General features: G+C 42.4%; 1 protein-coding gene across 11 annotated transcripts in view; it reads right to left on the bottom strand.

The window, feature by feature from the left end:
• AMBRA1 (autophagy and beclin 1 regulator 1) overlaps positions 1–21125 on the bottom strand; it is a 170832-nt gene that overhangs the window by 90870 nt on the left and 58837 nt on the right. For 8 of the 11 annotated variants that reach the window (XM_014792520.2, XM_014792523.2, XM_014792524.2 and 5 more), the window contains 3 exons: positions 16620–16799; positions 5385–5465; positions 4375–4475 (listed from right to left, as the gene is read on the bottom strand). In XM_014792520.2, the coding sequence (XP_014648006.1) occupies positions 4375–4475; positions 5385–5465; positions 16620–16799 (362 nt within the window). The remainder of the gene's footprint in view (positions 1–4374; positions 4476–5384; positions 5466–16619; positions 16800–21125) is intronic. The other 3 variants (XM_087423038.1, XM_087423039.1, XM_087423040.1) reach the window with 1 other exon arrangement.

Below are 21125 nucleotides of genomic sequence, written 5' to 3'. Positions count from 1 at the left end.
ACAATGAAATTAAATAAATCAACAACAGAAAGAAATTCATAAATATGTGAAAATTGAAGAACACACCCCTAAACAACTAATGGGTCAAAGAAGAAATCATAAGATGGGGGCCAGCCCCATGGCCTAGTGGTTAAGTTCAGCGTGCTCCACTTTGGCAGCCCAGGCTTGGTTCTCAGGCACAGACCTACACCACTCATCGGCAGCCATGCTGTGGCAGCGACCCACATGTAAAATAGAGGAAGACTGGCACAGATGTTAGCTCAGGGCGAATCTTCCTCAAGCAAAAAAGAGAAAGACTGGCAACAGATGTTAGCTCAGGGTCAATCTTCCTCAGCAAAAAAAAGAAGAAGAAATCATAAGAGAAATTAGGATGACTGAGCACAAAGCCATCTCTAGCCCAGGACACTTGACCAGGACCCAATGACCTGTGGCTAGGAGCAAGAAAATCCTGATACCTCCCATTGATTTTAATCAAAATACTAAATTAAGTACATCAGGCGCACATCTGCTGGGAGCAGATGCTCATTAGGATTGAAGTCAAAAAGATTAGGCAGGACAGATAACTAATACCCTACATTACCCAAGTCTCTATCCCTCACAAGTTTTTTTTCTTCCAGTAATTACCAGAAAGATGTCAAATGCCAGAGCTTCTCATTTCACTTTTATGAGGCCTCAAACATGCAGAAAAATATTATAAGCTTAAAAAGCTTTTGGCAAATACTCCCTACTTGAACTCAGGCAAAACATGGCATAGAAGACAGAATAGATTATTATGAGTCAGGCAGACAGACCTGGTTTCAAGTTCCAGGTCTGCCTCTCACTGTGTTATACTGGGCAAGTGATATAACTTTTCTGAACCTCCGTTTTGTTCCCTGCAGAATGGAAATGCACCATCTACTTTACAGAGTTGTCATAATGATTAAAGGCGATAATATATGAGAAAGCACTTAGGACAGTACCTGTCCCACAGCAGGCAGTCATTAACTTCATTTCGTTCTTTATTATCAGTTGCTGTTACTACACAGAGCTAGAGCTGTCTGCTAAAAAGTCAGCAGGGGGAGCTCCCCAGACTTTTGCCTGTTTCCCCAAATCCCCAAAAATATATGTGACAGAGTTGCCGTAGCTTTAAATGTATTTATACCTCTTTAAGTACAGGTTCAGAATTTGTGTTGCTGAAGAAGGGGCATGGCGTGGGTTGATGGGTGACTGGAGGCCACCAGGAAACTACAGAATTGTGGGGAAGGCACCAAGATATAGTGGAAAAGATGAAGATTAACAATCAAAACACTTCTCTGTAGGAGCTTCTCTTATCTATTATCACCCTCAGGCTCATGTGGGAGGAAGTGGGCAGAATGGATCTTAATTTTCTACAAACCCATTTTTGTTGAAGATTCCAAATGGCTTTGGCTAGGGTCCACTGGAGACTCATTTGCCACCAGAGCACCAGTCACGCCTCCTAAAACTACAGCTGTGTATATGCTTTGTCTCTCCCAGTCTGCCAAATTTCCATGCATCACCCTGCAAAAAGCCACTCACCATACAAAGGGCTCCACTTTATGTCTGGAGCTAAGAGCCAAACGGCAAGACTGAGGTATGGCCAACCACCTGGATTTAGAGCTACAGGAAGGCAGGGGTCATGTCCATCTTATTCACTCTGGTAGCCTAGAACAGTGCCTGGCACATACGTGCAGAAGCAATACCTATTGAATGTAACTGTTCTGAGACCATCACAACCTCATTCCAATCATACAAGAGAAAGTGCCTTTTCAGGAAAATTGGGAGTGCTTACTGCTAAAAGGCCAATTTGTCTTTCACTTTGAAAGCCATTACTATAGCAGCTCTATTACATGATCACAAGTAAGTTTAATAAAAAGCAAAATATCTGTGTCCAGGAGGGCAAGAAGGCTTGGGAAAGTGCTGTTACATTAATGAGATTTTCCTCAGCAAGCACCACTGGGTCATAAAAAGTTATGTCTAGAAACCCCTAAAAAAAGAGGAACTAAAACAAATAAGAAAAACCCTGAAAATCAGCCAAGTTCCCTGGGAAGTCTTTCCCTCTTCTAGATTAAGATCCTAGAAGAAGAATGCTATTTTGATGCCCTGTCCTCTAAAATAACTGTGGGGAGGCAGACTAGGAAGCTTTGGAGTCCCACTGCCTGGTTCAGTTCTGGCTCCTCTACTTCTAGCTGCATCACTCTGGGCGAGTTAGCCTTCTGGGCTTTAGTTTCCTCCACTGTTAATTAGATAACAGCTCCTTCTCAGGATTACTGTGAGAAGAAATGAAATATGACTGGGAAAAGCACTTAAAACACTCCCTACTACAGCAAGTGCTCAATAACTGTTAGGCTTTTTTGGTTGCCATTATTATTATAATTGGAATTTTCTCAAGAGGAAAAAAAGTAATAGAATGGTCAATAGAATCTGGAGGGACATCCAAATATCTACAAATGACGAGGATTTTTTTTTTTTCCGTGGGGAAGATCAGCCCTGAGCTAACATCCATGCCAATCCTCCTCTTTTTGCCAAGGAAGACTGGCCCTGAGCTAATATCCATGCCCATCTTCCTCCACTTTATGTGGGACGCTGCCACAGCGTGGCCTGACAAGTGGTGCGTAGGTCCGTGCCCAGGATCCAAACCTGAGCGCGCGCACTTAACCGCTATGCCACGGGGCCGGCCCTGATGAGGACTTTTAAGAGAAGACAATAGGCACTCGGTAACATGTATCTTGAGAAAATGAGAGAAACTAGTTTCATTGTGAATGGACACCATCTGCTAATCTAACTAGAGAGTGAGGTTCTTGAGAGTCTAGATCTCCTTCCCCTCGAGGTACTCTGCATCCTTTGTTAGAGAACTTTTCTCAGCAGATTTCATATCTGTAAACAACTGTCTGCTGAAACATAACCCCTATATTCAAAGGTATCCATAAGTGACATTGGGCCATTTGGGGTCAGACCTCTGGGCATAAAGTAGGGAACAGGAAATGGAGGCAGAGTTATTAGATCAAAGGAGGGAAAAAACAACATACAGCCGTTCCAAAAAAGCTAAATGCCAAGGAAACAGAGATTTTCCAACAGTAGCGAAGCAGGAGGTGCTGTGTGGGGTGGTGGAGGCAGACGTCTGGAACAAAGAAGGGTGGAGAAGAGCTCTGTAGTATTGCCTGGCAGCAACTGATTATCTGCCAGTGAGGACCTTCCACATGCCATCAGCCAAGCCACAGAGAAGCACCAAGCACGGAAAGGCACAGAGCCAGGGGGTCTGTTTACCAACCAGAGCGAGTGCCCTCCTCAGATGGAGGCTGTCAGGAGACCATGGCGTAGTTTGCTCCCCACCAAGCCTGGGCCTACGAAGTCCTGGTGTTCAGCAGAGAAACCATTTGAGGCTTCTGGGATTTCTAGGCCTTGACATTGGGTCAAAGATAGTACTACCTAGGGAGAAGCCAGATCCCACTGCTTACCAGCTGTCACAGCAGCTTGGTCAGAAATCACATTCTCCTAGCCTGACAGGACCACTGCCTCACACAGATCCCTTTCTACCTTTAACCACTACATGGCCCAGACTTTCCAAAAAAATTTTTAATGAAGATGCTTATTAAAGATACACCTAAATGCAGCTTGATTTTTATACCTTTTATGCCTTCACATACATAAATTTACAAGTTGGCAGTGGAGGTGGGGGGAAGGTGCAGAAGTGTGATGAGGAAACAACTTTTGTCAGAAAAAAGTAGAATTCTGCTTTGTTTCCTCCTCTAGAGACTGCACAGAGCCAGCAGCACACACTATGTCTCAAAGCCCAGTCATATCATGCATCTTAGCCCTAAACCATTGGTCACTAAGCTATTCAGCCATCATAACACTGCCTCAGCTGGGTTTGTCCAGCCCATTTTCTGTTCTGTGGAGATTTCTGAGCCAGCTCTACGGGTCTCTTCTCCTCTTCCTTCTATGGAAGATTCCACAGTGCCTGGAAACTCCATCTGCTGGCAGCAGCAAAGGGTTGTTGGAGAGGTGTGCATTAAGCTCCTAATTAAATCACAGGATCTGGTTCATGAGGATCTCACCAACCAAAACATGAACAGCACACCTTTATCATTCAATTAAAAGCACAGCCAGAACCTAATTGCTGGATTAAGAAACAAATAGTTAAAAAAAAAGATTTTTTTAAAGACATTTGAAGGAAGTAGGAATGGGCAAGAGAAACAGTTATCGTCAATCCTGCAGTTTTCTGCCTTGAAGTAAGGAACTGAGTACAAGACCTCAAAACAGAGTTTTCAGCCAGATGCCAAGATGCCATCACATTGACACAGGTAAATGAGGGGAAAGCTTTATCTGGCTCCCTGCCCCTTCAAAACTTCAAAATCCAAAGAAACATTTCCTTACCTGCCAGGACCCTGTTAACAGAAGAGTGAGTAGCCAGGCCAGGCTGTCCACGTTCATGAAAAATCCCAGCATAAGGCAAGTACTCAGGCAGCAAGAAACGCCTACAAAAAGGAATCACATGTGAAAAGCCTACTAAAGACGACCATAAAACAAAGCAGACATACTATCCACCTACTCTCAACAATCAAGACTAAAGGATTCATTAAGCCTAGGAATCCACAGCAGCCCTGAGCAGAGTAAAAATTCCTAGGATTTGTCCTTTCACAGATCTCCTTCCTGATATTTCTTCTAAAGTTTCTCAGGGCTTCTAATCTTGAACAGGATGCTCCCAATGCCACTTTTCTGTCTCTTTTTATTGTGGACAAATCAGCTTCTGTCAAGACTTTAGGCAGCAGGGTTGGATGGTGGGCTCACTAGGAAATAATTCAGATATGGAAATCCAAAGACCAGAAACTAAAACTAGGTTTTAAACTAGATTTAGGTTTTTTTTTTTTTTTTTTAAAGATTTTATTTATTTTATTTTTTCCCCCCAAAGCCCCAGTAGATAGTTGTATGTCATAGCTGCACATCCTTCTAGTTGCTGTATGTGGGACTCGGCCTCAGGATGGAGGGAGAAGTGGTGCCTCGATGCGCACCCGGGATCCGAACCCGGGCCACCAGCATTGCAGCGCGCACACTTAACCACCAAGCCACAGGGCCGGCCCTAGATTTAGGTTTAAAAACTAAATCCCAGGCTCTCATAAAGCCTCCCTCATAAAAGTCTCTCATAAAAACTGACTACCTAGTTCTATAATTTTATTTATTTATTTATTTTTCCCCCAAAGCCCCAGTAGATAGTTGTATGTCATAGTTGCACATCCTTCTAGTTGCTGTATGTGGGACGCGGCCTCAGCATGGCTGGAGAAGCGGTGCGTCGGTGCACGCCCAGGATCCGAACCTGGGCCGCCAGCAGCGGAGCACACAAACTTAACTGCTAAGCCACGGGGCTGGCCCAACTACCTAGTTCTTACCTTGGGACAAAGCGTCCAAGTGAAGGTGCAGACATCCGGGCATTGCGTGGAGCTCGGTGCCTGGATCTGTCACCATTGTCCCTGGAGAAAACAAGACAGTCACAAAGAGTCACATAAGAGAGTCACTAAAGCAGAATCAGCCACCAGCTCAAAGACAAACATCCGCCAAGCTAAATTCCTACACTTAGGTGAAGACCCCAGAGAAACTAGTCATCTGGTTGCTTACTAATTTGGGTGGCACACTAATATACTGCATTTCTGGAGTACCTCAACTACAAGATTTATGAGCATTTACTAACAGTTCAGTAAGAAGGAGGAAGATTTTTCTTGACAACGTGGTCTCTGAACCCTGCAGCACCTGAAATTGAAGCCAAGTTTAGATCTTCTAAGGGATCTGCAATGGATATATATAAACTTCTTTTTTCTAGATTGAAAGATAACGAGAAAATCTGGCTTGTGAGGATCTTGAAAAGAGAAAAACTCCCCCATCAATTTCATTCAGCAAATGGTTATCTTTAAATGAATTTGTTTAGGTCCTTGGTGTGGAAAAAATCATTGATAAGTGAAAGAAAAACAACACGAGAAAAAGACTAGGCAGTTCCTTCTCTCAGAGACTGAAATATTGACAATGATGAAGAATATTAGACAATACAATCCTAAGCCAGGTCATTTGAGAAAAAAGTCTAGGTGTTTTCTTTATGCTCTGTTAAAGCAATAGCAATAACCACCATTTATTAAATATCTACTAAGTTCTAATACAAAAGTTATTAATATGTTATCCCATTTAATCCTCCTAGCTATCCTACGAGGTATTATTACTTCTGTTTTACAGATAAGGAAACTAAGGACCAGAGAAGCAAAGCCCAAGGTCACACAACCAGTAACTTGAGGCAGAATTCAAGGAATATCTATTTGACTCTGAAGCCCTTACTCTTTCCACTACACTTCGCTGCTTCCTACAAGAAAAGAGAGGACAGGGACTTCACATGGCTTAGTTTGCAATGCATCAAAGGAAGAATAAGCCAAAGGGCATTGGCTGGACAGAGCAGTTAATCAGCTGCTTAACCAACTCCACAAAATAAAGAAACTCTGAGAGCTTGATTCGAGATATTTTCTGAATTCTCCCTCTGGATTGTCTTCAGCTTAATGAGATAATCTTCAAACTTGCCCTGGAACCAAAGTTAAGACAACACTTCGGCTTTTGAATGGACCCCTGGGAGCTTTACAAGCCAGAAATGAAAGCCTAGGAAAGTTTTTATATGTTGGTGGAATTGGATGCTGAGCATTAAGAGATAAATCAATACCAGGGATATTGGAAGCTGATCCATTAAAAATCAGTACTTGGTTTTTATTTTCCCAAAAGAGAAAGCATACTATTGTTTTCCTTAACATATCATATTTCTTTGACTTGCAACTCTACAGTTGAAGGAAGAGGCAAGGAGAAAGAGAGATTAGACCATATGGAAAGTAAAAGGGGGATTAAAAAGAACAATGAAATCAGAAGTTCCTGACCAGCAGACTGCAGCTCTGGCAAGCCCATAAATTATTATAAGGTCTTGGGAGCCACATGTACACAAGGAATAACTGAATGTCAAACAAATAAGATAGCTCCCAAATTAAGCATATTATTACTTTTCAAATATATGTAGTTTCAAGTTGTGATCAAAGTACCAATTCATTTAAAAGTACAAGTAAATTCATGATAGCTTTTCATAATAGCATATATTACTTATCAACGGGCACTAAAAGTACAACTAATTATGAGAGGAGATGGAAAACATTTTGAAGTTAAAAAGAGTCCTAAGGAAAAAAAAAGGGTCCTAAGCTTCACAAGGTTGAAAACTAAGCCATAGAAAGAAGCATCATGGGACAGATCCAATTACTTTATTCCACAGCTACCACACTGTGGAGTAGATAATGCTTCTGCAAGGTCCAAAGATCCCTCTCCCTCAGGACAACAAACAGTACTCTCTCTGGTGTTAGCAGAGGGAGCGGGGAAGGAGAAGCCAGTACACTAGACAGTACTGCTCAGCAGTTGCCAGTGCCCAAAGATGACACAGAGCTGGGTGAAAGGACACAAAAAGATAACTTAGAAAAACAGACAAACCCCAGAGCTGGGGAAAAATCTGGGCTCCTACGACACATTTCACAAGCCTCTTTTCACTGTTATCAAAACCTAAAAACCATCAACTTCTTTCTGATTCAGGTTCTCCCTCCATTAAAAAAAAGGGGGGAGGGGGAACACAGCCAGAGATAATGGCTTCACAGTATTTACAGATTACCGGAGGATACACACATAGGAAAGTAAGAATGAGATCAGCTGGCTCAGAGACAAGCAGTCTCAGACTGACGGTTACAACATGCACCATGAAAGAGGCAATATATTAAGTAAGTGGAGATGTACCTGCTGGTCCTCAGCTTAACATCTTGACTAACAATGGGGGAAAGCAGAAGCTAAATGGCATCTCAATAAAATGTTGAGAAGACTTCAAATTGAAAATGTTGAGAACTCTAGCAAAGTAGGAGAAATGACAGAATGGGACCCAGAATGATTAGAAAAATGTGAAGCATGGTGAACATACAAATGAAATGCTGCCTAAGGGAGAAAAAAACAAAGACATCTAGGAGAAAACAGCCAACAACAAAAGCAGCTCAAACATTTACTGACTAGGAAAAACCTTGAAAACAGGAATCGGAAAGGTGGCAAAAGGTCAGAATATCCAACCAAAGGACAAGTTAGGCAAGAAGAGGGAAAAAGGCCCTAGGTTTTAGTACTGACACACAAAAACCCCTGACTAAAGGCACAGCTCCTAATAAACCAGAGGTGAAAAGAGCAACTAATGCCTCTGGATTCTACAGTCTAGAAAGAAGGGAGATTCAGAAATAAGCAGTTGAGATGGGGAAATAAATTTCAATGCATAGGATATCTTTGGGGGTCGGGGGTGCGGGGGGATAGAAGCAAGGGAGGAGAGAGAGTGGTAAAAGTTCCAAGAAAAGAGCAAAGGAATTAAAAGTACTTAAAATAATGTTGTATTCAGAAAACTACACAGACTCTGCCACTCATTTCAGTGCTGATAAAAGATCAACATGAAGCAAGGCTCCACAAAATGAAGGAGGCAAAATTAGTCAGGTAGAGACTGAATATGAGTGTACTGGAAGATGTTTGCCAGACAAACAGTGGGAGAAAGGCAGACCCAGAGAGACAGTTCACCTTAGGAACAGTGGAGGGTGCTAAATACTGGGGCCTAATATAACACAGCCTGTGCTCTTTTCAAGGGGGGGGCTTAAAAAACAAAACAGTGAAGACCAGAGTATGCAAATATGCCGGTACTGCTCCCCCATCACAGGAGGACTCTTTCTCACAGAATACTTTTCAGGGAAACACCAAAGAAATCCTCATCAGTTTCATCAGCCAGAAGCTGCCTTTAAGCCAGCAGGATAGAAGCTGGCTGAGTTATTAATGGCCTTCCCAGTTGTTGAACTCTGCGCATCTCTGATTAACTCTCAGAGGGGTATTCGGGAAGGAGAGTGAAAAAAAATAAGATTTTCTTGTAAAAGATTTTATAAGGAAAAAACACCTTTCAAACAATCAAGCACCCAAGACAAGTGCCGAATACAAGAAAATGTATCTCTGGAACAAGGGAGAAACACAGCAGCAACTCTTGCGAAATGCCTGGGATTAATTGCCTCAGAGAGAGGCTGTAATTTAAAGGAATGAAAAATACACCTACAGACTGCTGTCTGAATCCTGACCAGACAGTCAGGTTGTCATTGCTCCTCAGCGACAAATGGCTCTGATTCTAGCCTTTATAAATGAAGCTCTTGCAGCAAAAAGCTCAAAAGGCCACTGTCCTCTTGACAACACACAGTTGACTTTGCTGAAAATGAGAATACTAAAGAAATATTTGTTTCCCTATGCTCTTCTGTTTCTACTCAATCTCCAGACAATAGAAGGCCCGGCTGGTACTCCTGTCCCTGGATGGCACAGTGATCCTGGCCAAGTCCTTTCCTTACTTGAGCACTGTTAGTAGGAAACTGTGGCTCCAGCCTCTACTGCCAAGGACTGTGCACGTGCGAGGGTTTAGATTTCTGGGAGGCAGGCAAAGGCCCAGCTGATATTACTCATAGGGGATACCTAATTGCATAGGTCTCTTAGAACTGCAGAGCCTTAATTTTTCTCCAAGGAACAGTAATATAACAGATAATTACCATTTACGAATTTCTCTCCTCCCTTTATTCTACCTTTAATTTCATCTGTATATATTGTACAAATCCATATTCCTATTGTGTATTTTACGTTATAAAAATAAACATATATCTCTAAGTGGTGATGTCCTCCTTTGCCCTTTCTCCCCTCCTGGCTATTTAATTCTTCCTTTTGGATCCAGGCATATTCCATTTTCTTTCTCTTCTTCTGCATCACTCATAATAAATAGTCATATGCATTTTACTTGCCAAAGAGTACTAATTCTAAAGTTGCCGAGCAATATCTAAGCAATAGGCTCGAAATCCTCAGTAAAGAGAATTCAGGTAGGTATATATTTTATACATATATTGGGGCTCTACAGGTACCAGAAATCCTATTCCTAATCCTCAGGAAGTTGCCTCACTTTTTGGAGGGTCTTAATTCTTCTACCTCTGCTGAGTACAAGGGAAATTCTTCTAAGGTAGTTAGTTCTAACAAAGATCCAAGAGCTTTCAGGCTAAAATAAACTTCAGAGATTATCTAATCTGATTTTACAGATCAGACATTGAGGCCTAGGGTGGGAGACAGACTTGCCCATGATCAAACACAAATCACAGACAAATCACATGCTCAACCAAAACTAGGCCTCAGGGCTATTCCCTAGACAATAGTCATCAGGCCAGTGGGCACTGACACAGACACTGACAAGTGATCCCAGTTCCAATCACGGCTGTTCCAGGAGTCACTTGCTATTTTATAAACTTAGTTCAAAATTGGTTCCAGTAAGCGTAAAAAAGGACTTGGGCAACACTTTATTTGGAGAAATAGAAAGCACAATAACTGAGCTCTCAGACAGCTCATTCCCCTGGGAACATTCACAAAGTCTCCACTCTTAGAAAATACCAAGGCCTCTTACACCCAATACTTAACATTCAGTCCTCATAGGTTCTCTCCTGTATTTCACCCACTGCTTTCTAACTGGTTTTCCTGCATCCCTACATTTGCCACTCAGGTCACCCTAAGGAGTGCTGTCAGAGTTAGCTGCCTAAAATACATATTGAATAATGGCTGCCCCCAAATAAAAATAAAAACTTCTCAGGCAGGCATTCCAGGCCTTTCTGATCTTCTTTCTCAAATTACAACACTCCCACAGCACTAGCCACAGATTTCTTCAGGGTCCCTGAACAAACTCTGCAAATCTTCCGTCTCTGGGCTTTTGCTTCAGCTATGCCCTTTGTCTAGAATCTCCTTCCCTACCCCCATCCTCCACATCAATTCATCACAGTCCGATGCAGTCTTCACGAGAGCTGAAATCCAGGAAGCCTTCTCACGTCTCCCCAAATACTCTTTCCTGCATACAATGCTACCCTGTACTTTAGTAGTACCTTATCACAGTCTGTCTTGTGTGATATTATGTAAAAATCTGATCATGTTATTCTATAGCTTAAAACTCTTCAATAACTTCCTCTCACCCACAGGATAAAGTTCACCTCCTCTGCAAGGCACATAAGACTCTCTTAAGATCTGGTGCCACTCTAACTCTTGGGGCTCATCTCCCGCCACATATCTGGGACTTTAGAGTCTAGACATACTTATCAACAAGGGAATTCCTGAAATACTCCATGCTGTTACATGTCTCTATGTGCATTTATTTGCCTTTCTCCCAAGTATACCTAGAGATGGTCCTACTTTAGGACCTATACCCTTCTCTTTCATAAGCTCACCTGGCAAAAATAATCAACCACTACAAAAATAAAGTAAGTGAAATTATTTAAAACTCTCTGGTAAAAAGGAAGAGAACAGTTTCTTCTCTCATCCCACTTTAAGAACTACTTCTGTACAATACCACCACTCAACAAAGGTAGTTGGATCCTGACTGCTTTAGCAGGTTCCACTCCGTAAAGAGAATAATAACTGTACAGTGTGTTTCCTTCGAGTTTCTCTTGCACTGCCTTTTTTTTTTCCCCCCCAAAGCCCCAGCAGATAGTTGTATGTCATAGCTGCACATCCTTCTAGTTGCTGTATGTGGGACACGGTCTCAGCATGGCCAGAGAAGCAGTGCGTCGGTGCGTGCCCGGGATCCGAACCCGGGCCGCCAGCAGCGGAGCGCATGCACCCAACCACTAAGCCACGGGGCCGGCCCTCTCATGCACTTCTAATACCAAAACATCTATGGTTTGTAAGTGAAAGGAAAGACAAAGGCAACTCCATTTCAAAATGAAGTAGACAACACCCTCCTCCAAAGACTGACCTTTCCCTTTCTTGGCTACAAGTCACATACTTGTTATTAGTAGTCATTGACTCCCACAGGAGTCCTGGAAATTCTGGGCACAGAAGAAGGGGCAAGAGCAAGTACTAACAAGGACACGTGGCTTCACTCTACTGGAATTTCTCGCCACGAGAACTAGAAGCAAGTACGTGAGTCTCACAAAGCTGTCAAGATTTCGCCTATAGACAGATGATAAAAGCAGTAGTATCTGGTTTCTAACATATTTCTTTGCCATGGCTCAACTAAATTTCAGTTATGACAAAAGGGCAGATGAAAAATATTAAATTCTGAACTGAAGGCAAGCAACTTCTCCTATGCCACACCCAATCAGATGGCAGAGCTCAGTGACAGCCTTCAGAACTCGCCTCAGCTACATCATATACCAAGAAGACTTTTAACAACTTCCTTGCTAGAAGGTGACTAGCAAGGGGGCCATAAAAGGAGTAGCTCTTTCTGCATGAGGCTCCTCTGTACATGTGTATGTGGTACTGCTAGAAAATATCATGCCAAACTAAGGAACCAAAACCCATATCTGGCTCCAGAAATGACTGTCATACTCACAAGGAAACATTTTTGCAGATATGGTCACAATATGGATTTCTGGGTGAAGGAAACCCAAATACAACCAGATAAATTAGAAGAATTAAGAAAAAAATGTAACAGACCTAAAGAGACTTCATCTTAAGGCTCAAAGTCTAGAATTCTGAGATGTTTTTCCAAAGCATAGCCCAGTGTTACAACTGTGAATGAAAGACTTGTTCTCTTCTGTGTTAGCAACAATTTTTAATAAGTTGAATATAATAACCCAGTCGCTGGTATGCATGGTAGAGATATTTGTGCCTGATCTAACGGAAGCTTCTCTAGTTCTAACTGTCATTAGCTCAGGATATCCTTTGCCTTGGAAGGCAAAGCAGTTACAAAAAGCAGGAACATGAGCTGGGGATGATTCTGGGACTACAATTACATTCAGAATAACAGATAAAATGAGGAAGAGGGTGAGGATAGCTGGAACAATTGTCATAAAGTCACATACACCATCTCTTTTGCAGGCCTTACCAACTACTGGGACACAGCACTTAACCTGGGCTTCATAAAAACCTCCCTCCCTCTTTCCAAAGGAATGGTGAAAATGAAAATGGGAATTTTCCTTATGCTTAATTTGCTATCTACATTCTAGCAGGTGGTCTGGGCTCAAAAGCAGGCAGATAGCAATGTTAGGGGCAGCCATACCTTTAACCTGCTTGTGAACATCTTTATGCAAAGACAGATGCTGAGGGCTTCAGGACAGACCTGCTGGGGCAGCCATACCTTTAACCTGCTTGTGAACACCTTTATGCAAAGACAGATGCTGAGGGGTTCGGGACAGATCTGCTGACAGCAGGTTTTTGAGTGTCTTGTTTGGGCATTTTGATAAACACAGGGACCCTGTAGTCCCAATTCCCAGGCGGGAAAAGATGCCTGCCTGGGAAGATGGTCATTAATCCAAACTACAAAAGAACAGAAAATTTAACCTGATGCTGACCAAGCTTCAAAGCTACCCTCCCAAGAGATAAATGTAGATAGTCTTATTCCACAGCAAGCTCAGGGAGCAAGGGCTCAAATATGGTTGTACATCATTTTTAAAGATTTTTAAATCTGCAGGTCAACAGAAGTCAGATACTAAATATGCTTGTTTCTGTTCTCTAATCTTAGACATGTCTGATTTTGGTCAAGTCTCAGTATCCTCATTTAGGAAAATATCACAATGGAGTAAATAACTATCTCATTGGGTTATTATAAGGATTAAACAAGATTTTTAAATGTATACATATATTATTAATGTTTATATAAACTACAAATGCTTTGTATGTTATAAATTAGTATAAACGTGAAAAGTATTATAGCTGATACTTTTCATTCAATGGATGATGGAAGAGAATCACAAAAGATGGGATCTGGGTAATGGCTCCCTTTGTTTTCTGGGGACTCTATACACCTGGATGGGACAAGCTAGAGAATGGCAAAATGATCTGCGACTCAGCACAGGGCAGGAGAGTGAAGAGGCTGAAGTGGGGTGGGAAAGGCAGGAACATGATGTGCTATGAAGGTGAAGAAACCCAGGAGAAGAACAGTCTCTCTTAATGGTACCCTAAGTGTTAGGAGGATTCCAGGCCATATCTAACCTACCTGCTTCTCTGTTCCTGAAAGAACTACAAATTATGACTGTACAAGCCTCTAACTTTCCTTCTAGTTATCAAAGCTAAGGAAAAAGACTGGGGCAAAGAAATTAAAATGGGCTGGCACAGTCTCTAATTTCTCACTCTCTCCCTCCTCAGAGCACCCAGAAATTAAGAGAAGAGGAGCAACCACAAGCAGCACTTGGTTTACAGTGAGGGGAGGAGGGCAGGGAAGGAGACAGAGAAAGAATGAATGGATAGTAAATTAGTATCAACCAGCCAGCAACATCCTTCACTAGAAGACCTGGGCTAATATTGAGGTGACTAACCCACAGCTGCTATTAAAACGAAGATTACAGTCTGCCTCAGCCCAAAAACAAAGCAAACACCTAGGGAGGAACTTTCGGAGGGGCGTAAGAGAATCAGCCCACTGTTACGAAGTGGGGAGCAATACAAGACCCCTAGAAAAAAACAATGGTGGGCCGGCCCCATGGTGTAGTGGTTAAGTGCGCATACTCCGCTGCTGGCGGCCCGGGGTTCGGATCCCGGGCGTGCACCGATGCACCGCTTGTCAGGCCATGCTGTGGCGGCGTCCCACATAAAGTGGAGGAAGATCGGCACGGATGTTAGCTCAGGGCTAGTCTTCCTCAGCAAAAAGAGGAGGATTGGCATGGATGTTAGCTCAGGGCTGATCCTCCTCACAAAAAAAAAAAAAAAGAGAGAAAAAAACAATGGTAAGTCAGTGCATGAAAGGTGAAAAGGCAATGTAAATTCAGGTCGTGCTGAAGCCAGGGGGGAGGTAAGAGCACAGGTGGGCCGTCGGGAGCACAGGAGGAGGCAGTCTGACACAGGAAAACTGAGGGGGAAGGAAGGGGAAAGGGAGGAGGTGGTAGCAGAAGAAAGAGAAGGTAAGATGAGAACAGAACATTTTAAACTAACCCAGAACTCCATTGTGAAGGACAAGTCACGAGGCAAGATACAGCTCAAAGGCACGAGCCCCACGTTTCACCACTGCAAAGAGATAACACAGCCTTCCAGACATGCACGGAGAGAGGGCTATGCATTCTGCACTGACTCCCAGAGCTCCACAGGATTATTGAGGCTTTTCAGCAGCACTAAGTCCCAGCAGCCCCAGCGTGTATGCTGAAACTGCTTCCCTGAATAGACCTCGGTGCTAGAAAAATCATCATTATCTACAGGGGAACATATTTCACTACAGGTGTCTGCCTGGCTAAGGGAGTGGAGACTCTCTGTTCCCTTCACTGCCTGTATATGATCCACCTTGCCCTAGAGAGGACAGAAGGGAGAATGACACGTGCTGAGAGTCAGAGAGGAGCGGGGGTCTTCCCACCTAGCTGACGATAGAGGACTGCCACCCCTGCTCCATGGCCACACCACAGCTGCTTCAGGGCATCCCTGCATTTCTTTCAGATTTACATCTTCCGCAGACAAATGACTCCCGTTTAGTCTTCCTTGTGCTTCCAAGTACACAACTGCCAGTGTGTTTAACCATAGCATCGGGAAGGCAAATTGGTACAAAGGTTGTTCCCACCTTCTCAGTCCTCTCTGGCAAAGAGATTCCTCAAACACATCATACAGCTCTGCTGTGAGAGGCTCCTGGGGAACTATCCATTCAGCTCACTGAAGAGGAAGGCTGAGGGGAGGCAAGAACTCTGAAGACCCCAGACCTGACCAGTCTATGTCAAGATGGAGGGGAAGAAACAAAAATGACCGACACGCTGTCCTATTCCAATACTGCCAGCAACAAAGAGGAAAAAAAGGCTTAACCACCCTTCTCTCTCTCGTTTTGCATGTCTGAGAACATCAAAATATAGGAATCAAAACAAGAGCCAAATGTCCAACTTGATACAAGCCAGGAAAGCTCAGTCTCAAGATGGAAAAAACACAATGAATGGCTAGAAAGGCCCGGAGAAGCAGGTCAGAGGATGCTAAACCCAGCAGTAAGGTTGGGGAGCTGGAATTCTGGAGCCTGGGGCTGACCCTGTGCCTTTAGCTCACCCCCGCCCCCCAACCAACCACTCAAAAAGACCCAAAGAGCAAGGACTCACCTCGCAACCCACCACATTAATTTGACAGACAACTTTCAAAGGATCCTTACGAGGGGAGAGTGAAAAAGTTCAGGCAAGAGAGTAGAACCTCAAAGAGTCAGTCTGATCAAGGGTACTAAGAGAATCTGCTTTTTAGGGAAATCCAGGTATTTTATTTTTAATCTCTATACCTACTCCGCTTAAGAGAAAAAACACCAGCCCTCCTGCCTCCCTGATGTTACGAAGACAGTCCATAAGACGCACTTCCACAGTCACTGTTGACGCAAAGGGAAATAAAAATGTTGCCTAAAGAGCAGCAGCCATCTTCTCCCCATCTGGCCTGGGGCCCAACGGGCTGTCTCTTCCCACAGGCTCTGGTGAATCAGCAATGCAACTGCCAGAAGTGGGAGTGCCCAGGGCACTGAGACCCGTCCCTCACCCCATCCTTTTACTCATAAATAATAACTCAGGGGTTTAAAGTAAGAATGTCAACCACTGCTGCTCAGACGGTGGCCAACTTGGAAGAACTCACGGCTTGGGAGGAGAGGGAAGAAAGCAAGCTGAGTATGTACTTACTCAAAGTCCTCAAATTCCAAGTCGGTTCCCTCCACTGATGGACCCTGGTTGTCTGAGGAAGAGGAGGAAGTGGAAGAACGGAGACGGTTCTGTTGGTAGCGCATGGAGCGCTGGCGAATACTGTCTCGCCGTGAGAGATACTGGATCATCCTCTGGGCGTAGTATGCAGCAGGAGATAATCTGAGAGAGATAGAGATGGACAAACACAAACTAGCACTAATGTGGAGAATCCTGTGAAAGGCAGTGAATCCAGTTCTCCCATGGCATCTCCTCGCTGAGGCGAACTCCGAAGACATGAAAAATACAGGGCGTTTAACTCACCAGGAGGTTTGTACTGCACAATATGCTTATCCGACTACCACCAGTGTTTCTGCTCTGACATAAGGCAAAGAGGCTGTTTCATCAGTCATCATCTGATCAACAGCTGCCCCCTCCCAAGAGGATAACACTGGACCTTTCTTGTTAGTTGCTTAAGGGACCCCTTTTAGCTTCTCAGGGTGCCCTTTATACAGATTCACAGCTTTTCCTCAATCATTCATACTCAAAATACAAGAAGTGAAAGGGACCATAGCAATCATCTACAGGTCATCTCCTCTTTCATTTAATAGATGAGAAAACAGGCCAGGAGACAGTAAATCTGAGATGACTAAAGAAGGCATCTACAGGTATCATCTTCACCAGGACTCCTTTCTTCTCCAACAAATATACATAGCTCCAGATTTGTCCTAGCTCCTTAAAATGATCTCTTGGAACTTCTTATCTCTCCTTTATGGATTGTGCATAGATATCCGTAACAAAGAGAAAACATTCAGGATAGAGACTGAGAGTAAAATATACTAAGGAGAACAGAAAATCTCTAACAGAAAAAAAAAAAAGATTTTTCTATTTCTTATGACAGAGCCACAGAGGTTACATGCCCACTGAGGAATATAGAAGGCAGCAGTCATTCCTTTTTCTTCTCCCTTGGTACGGCTATTCTCAGTAAACAACTAGTCTAGACCTATATTTTTCCTTATAGGGTGTCTTCATACTCCATGAAAATGTCTAGTGTCCCATACAATTCGCCACATTCCCTTCTTTCTCAAGCTTTTCCTCCTCCCTGCACAACATTGTTAAACAATTTGAGGCTGTGAACTGAGAAAGCGAAAGAAGAACAATAACAGAAAAATGTTTTATATGATAATATTAAGTGGATTACTAAGAAATTTCCAGATTTAAAACCTGCCTGAGGCACACACTTTGACTCAACAATTCCACTAGGAATTTCATCCTACACCAACACACAAGGATACAAAGATACAGATATATATATATACACACACTGTTAGAACTAATGAAAAACCAGGAAACACAGCAAATGCCCACCAACAGATTAAAGAAACTATATTCATACAAAGAAACACTATGTAGCTATTAAAAAGAATAAACGGGGGCTGGCCCAGTGGTGTAGTGGTTAAGTTCATGCTCTCCACTTCGGCGGCCCAGGGTTCACAGGTTCAAAATCCGGGCGCAGACTGATGCACCACTCATCAAGCCATGCAGTGGCATCGTCCCACATGGAAAACAGAGGAAGATGGGCACGGATGTTAGCTCAGAGCCAATCTTCCTCAGCAAAAAGAGGAAGACTGGGAACAGATGTTAGCTCAGGGCCCATCTTCCTCACACACACAAAAAAAGAATAAATTATCCCTATATATGCACAATGGAAGCCCTCTAAAATAAAACTTTAAGTGGGGGGAAAATTGGAGAATGGTATGTATATACCAATACGGATATAAAAATATATATTTCTGTAATGAGAACAAAAAACTAAAAGGAAACACAATAATACTAATGAGGATTCTTGGAGACCTTAACTATAAGTTTAAATATAAAAGGAAAAAAGGCATGTATCTTTTTTTCTTTAATGGAAATCTGGAAAAACGGATTAAGAATGGAAATAAAAATAGTTATATGCAAATAGTAGGAAAAATATTTACAAACATCTTGCTGCCTGACCTTTCATTACCCCTGGGCAAAATCTCTGGCCAAATCCTCAGTAAGTCTACTGACTCAGGACAAAGTCAACTGCTATAGGAACTAACGCGGCCTCTGAAATGTCTGTCATCAAAGGGAGTGTCCTTCTGGCCAACCATAAAACAGAATTCCCAAGCAGGCCAGCTGACAATCTTTGGAACTCAGAAGTCTGTGTTATGAAACAATACGCTGCATTTGGCACCCCCGAATCCAAATTATCTTTATGTAGCAGGCGGGCATGGGATGCACAAACGCCTTGGCCAAGATCATCAAAGTACGAGAACTATTTCTTAAAAATCTCAACTTGAAGAACTTTCATTAACCGTTTGGGCCCCTGTTCTCATGCATTTCATAAGGATGAATCAAGAATTCTAAATTTTCAACATACAGAAGTCAATACTCTGGAGTTGTTCCTGTATCTACCAAACGTACAGAAATCTTCCAGCAGAAATCAACCACTGTTAAATCCTCAAGTCAACCAGACTAGCAAAAACTGTAAGAAAAAGTTTCAAGAGGAGAATGATGATTCTTTTTTTGAAACTGATTCTGAAAAATAACCACAAGTACACTCATTCCTCATACCTCATTCCTTGATAGCATACCCTAACTAACGGAAAAATTATAATTTTATTGGTGATAGAGGTAGAAATAATGTTGGCGCTGACAGTAACAAATAAAGATTGCCCTTTTCTGTAGGGGCACAATGTCAGCACTAGGGTAACCCCAATTGTTTAATTCCACTAAAAGACAGGAATTCCTTAAGATATAAAACTGTGCATCAATGGTAAAAAAGGATTCCTAGCACAATTATTAAATACAAGTACATCTTAGCCTCATCCTTTAGGTATTCAGAGGGAAGCTAAGGATCCGAATGATGAGGAGGTGTCTCTCAAAGGCTTTGACCTATACTTATTGTGTACAGTGAAGTCTAAGAAGAAAAAGAAATTAAACAACCAGTAATGTGGTAACAATCATCCTCCTACAGAAGAGCTGGATAATCATCAAACTCTAAAGTGTTCCAAGTGAAAATTTTGAACGTTTAAATAAATCTTCAAGTTTTCTTCAAGGAAGAATATTTTCCCCTCTCAAAAAACCTATTTTGTGTTCAAAGGAAAAATGTAAAAATACCAACACTACAAAGTATGACACTTTCTGTGATAAAAGAGATCTGAGTAGGAATAAATAGCAGATTTATTACATGAAAGGAGGACAAATAATGGTCTTTCAGAATCACTGTTAAACTTTGTCAAGTTAAAAGTTCTGGGGATGAGATTCCCCTTGCTGTCCTAAAAGACACTAGTTTATAGCGAGAAGTTCTCTATCTCAGTGTTTCAGAGTATTTGATTCATTTGAAAAATTTCCTTCTCTTATTTAGGGCTTATAACTTTCAAATATGATTAGAGACTAACATAAACTTCCTTGCGTTAGTCATCATCTAAAGTCATCCCTCTCCATGTTCCCTGAGCCTTGGATTTGCCAATTCGAGGTATGGAAAAGGACGTAAGAGGATAATGGAGAATCTTTTCACTAGCATTTCAGAAAGAATGCTTGGTATCATGACATAACTGTGGCAACAAAAAAATCATTCACCATCCCGGGAATCAACTTGGTCTAAAGGTTTTTCCAGACTTGAAATTCTTCATCTAGAGCAAAGGTCACTTAGCTTTATCTGACCTATATTGTTAACTTGCCAACCCTACCATTAGAAATTACTCTTTTCTTTTGGCAAAGCCTCACAATGTGCTTTGATATTGCTTAAATAATGTGGGGGTTTATCCCCTTTTTAGATCATTAACAAAATCAGTAAGTCTGGCTGTGACAAGCCCAAGCGGCTGCCCTCTATGGGTAAGTGTTAACCCATCAACTCGACACTTCAACCTCGGTCCTCAGTTACCAGTATCACGTAAAGGCTGGCCTTGAACTCACGTGAATTTTTTTTTTTTTTAATCTCTTCAAGAACTTTCAGAAGTCTTCTAATCAGTGTAAAACAAGCACTTTAATAAAATACAAACTTCTTTTATTCAGTTACCCTTGGTCATCTCTTCTTTCAGGTATTCACCAAAAATTCAACATCTGAATGGACTTGATTTCTGCCTTTTAATATTCTAAATTCTCTCTCAAGTGAGAGTAAGTAGGATTTTTTGTTTATTTGTTTTAATCTGTAAGTAACTTCCCTATTAATAAAAACTTTTGTCTCCCTTTTGGCTGTCCATCTGAATGGCAACAGCCTCTCTGATCAGCAGAAAAGGAATATCCTGTGACTCTGCCAGTGGCCTCCTCAGGTTCCCCCTCTAGTGCCCCACTTAAAGAAATGAGCCCCAAAGGATAAGAGCTCAGTCATAACCCTCTGTCACCAGAGGTTCTGTTCACTTACCTGCAATACTTCCCAATCACCTGAACCACCTGTCTCAAAACTGTAACTGAAGAGTAAAAGAGCACCAGGACCAGAGAGGCACAGAATGGGGCTTCCAACAGCTTGGCAACCCCAAG

Source organism: Ceratotherium simum, chromosome 34 (genome assembly GCF_057802395.1).
Source record: "Ceratotherium simum simum isolate JZ-2026a chromosome 34, ASM5780239v1, whole genome shotgun sequence".
NCBI lineage: Eukaryota > Metazoa > Chordata > Mammalia > Perissodactyla > Rhinocerotidae > Ceratotherium > Ceratotherium simum.
This window is presented reverse-complemented; position numbering and strand designations above follow the sequence as displayed.